Below are 502 nucleotides of genomic sequence, written 5' to 3' on the forward strand. Positions count from 1 at the left end.
ACATGTGACTATCCAGAAAGCAATAAGGGAACCGCATTAAAGGACTTTCGCGTGTCTCAGTTATCCTGCAACACAGCTCTGCTGCTTGTCACCATTGGTGTCGCTCTGCTGGTGTCGACTGTTACTGTGACTGCCCTCTGTATGTACTTCGATCTGCCCTGGTATCTCAGGATGGTGTGTCAGTGGACCCAGACCCGGCACAGGGCAAGGAACATCCCCTTAGAGGAACTCCAAAGAACCCTCCACTTTCATGCTTTTATTTCATATAGTGGGCATGATTCTGCTTGGGTGAAGAATGAATTGCTACCAAACCTAGAAAAAGAAGACCTAAGGATTTGTCTCCATGAGAGGAACTTTGTTCCTGGCAAGAGCATTGTGGAGAATATCATAAACTGCATTGAGAAAAGTTACAAGTCCATCTTTGTTTTGTCTCCCAACTTTGTTCAGAGTGAGTGGTGTCATTATGAACTCTACTTTGCCCACCACAATCTCTTTCATGAAG

General features: G+C 45.2%; 1 protein-coding gene across 1 annotated transcript; it reads left to right on the forward strand.

Moving 5' to 3' along the window:
- Window positions 1-3: 3 nt before the first annotated feature.
- Window positions 4-498, forward strand: LOC115285279 (toll-like receptor 6; the record flags this gene model as incomplete). Its single annotated transcript, XM_029931584.1, has 1 exon — window positions 4-498. A coding segment is annotated over one exon (495 nt), but the record flags the coding sequence as incomplete, so codon positions are not given.
- Window positions 499-502: the final 4 nt, after the last annotated feature.

The sequence above is a fragment of the Suricata suricatta genome, unplaced genomic scaffold (assembly GCF_006229205.1).
Source record: "Suricata suricatta isolate VVHF042 unplaced genomic scaffold, meerkat_22Aug2017_6uvM2_HiC HiC_scaffold_63456, whole genome shotgun sequence".
NCBI classification, from domain to species: domain Eukaryota; kingdom Metazoa; phylum Chordata; class Mammalia; order Carnivora; family Herpestidae; genus Suricata; species Suricata suricatta.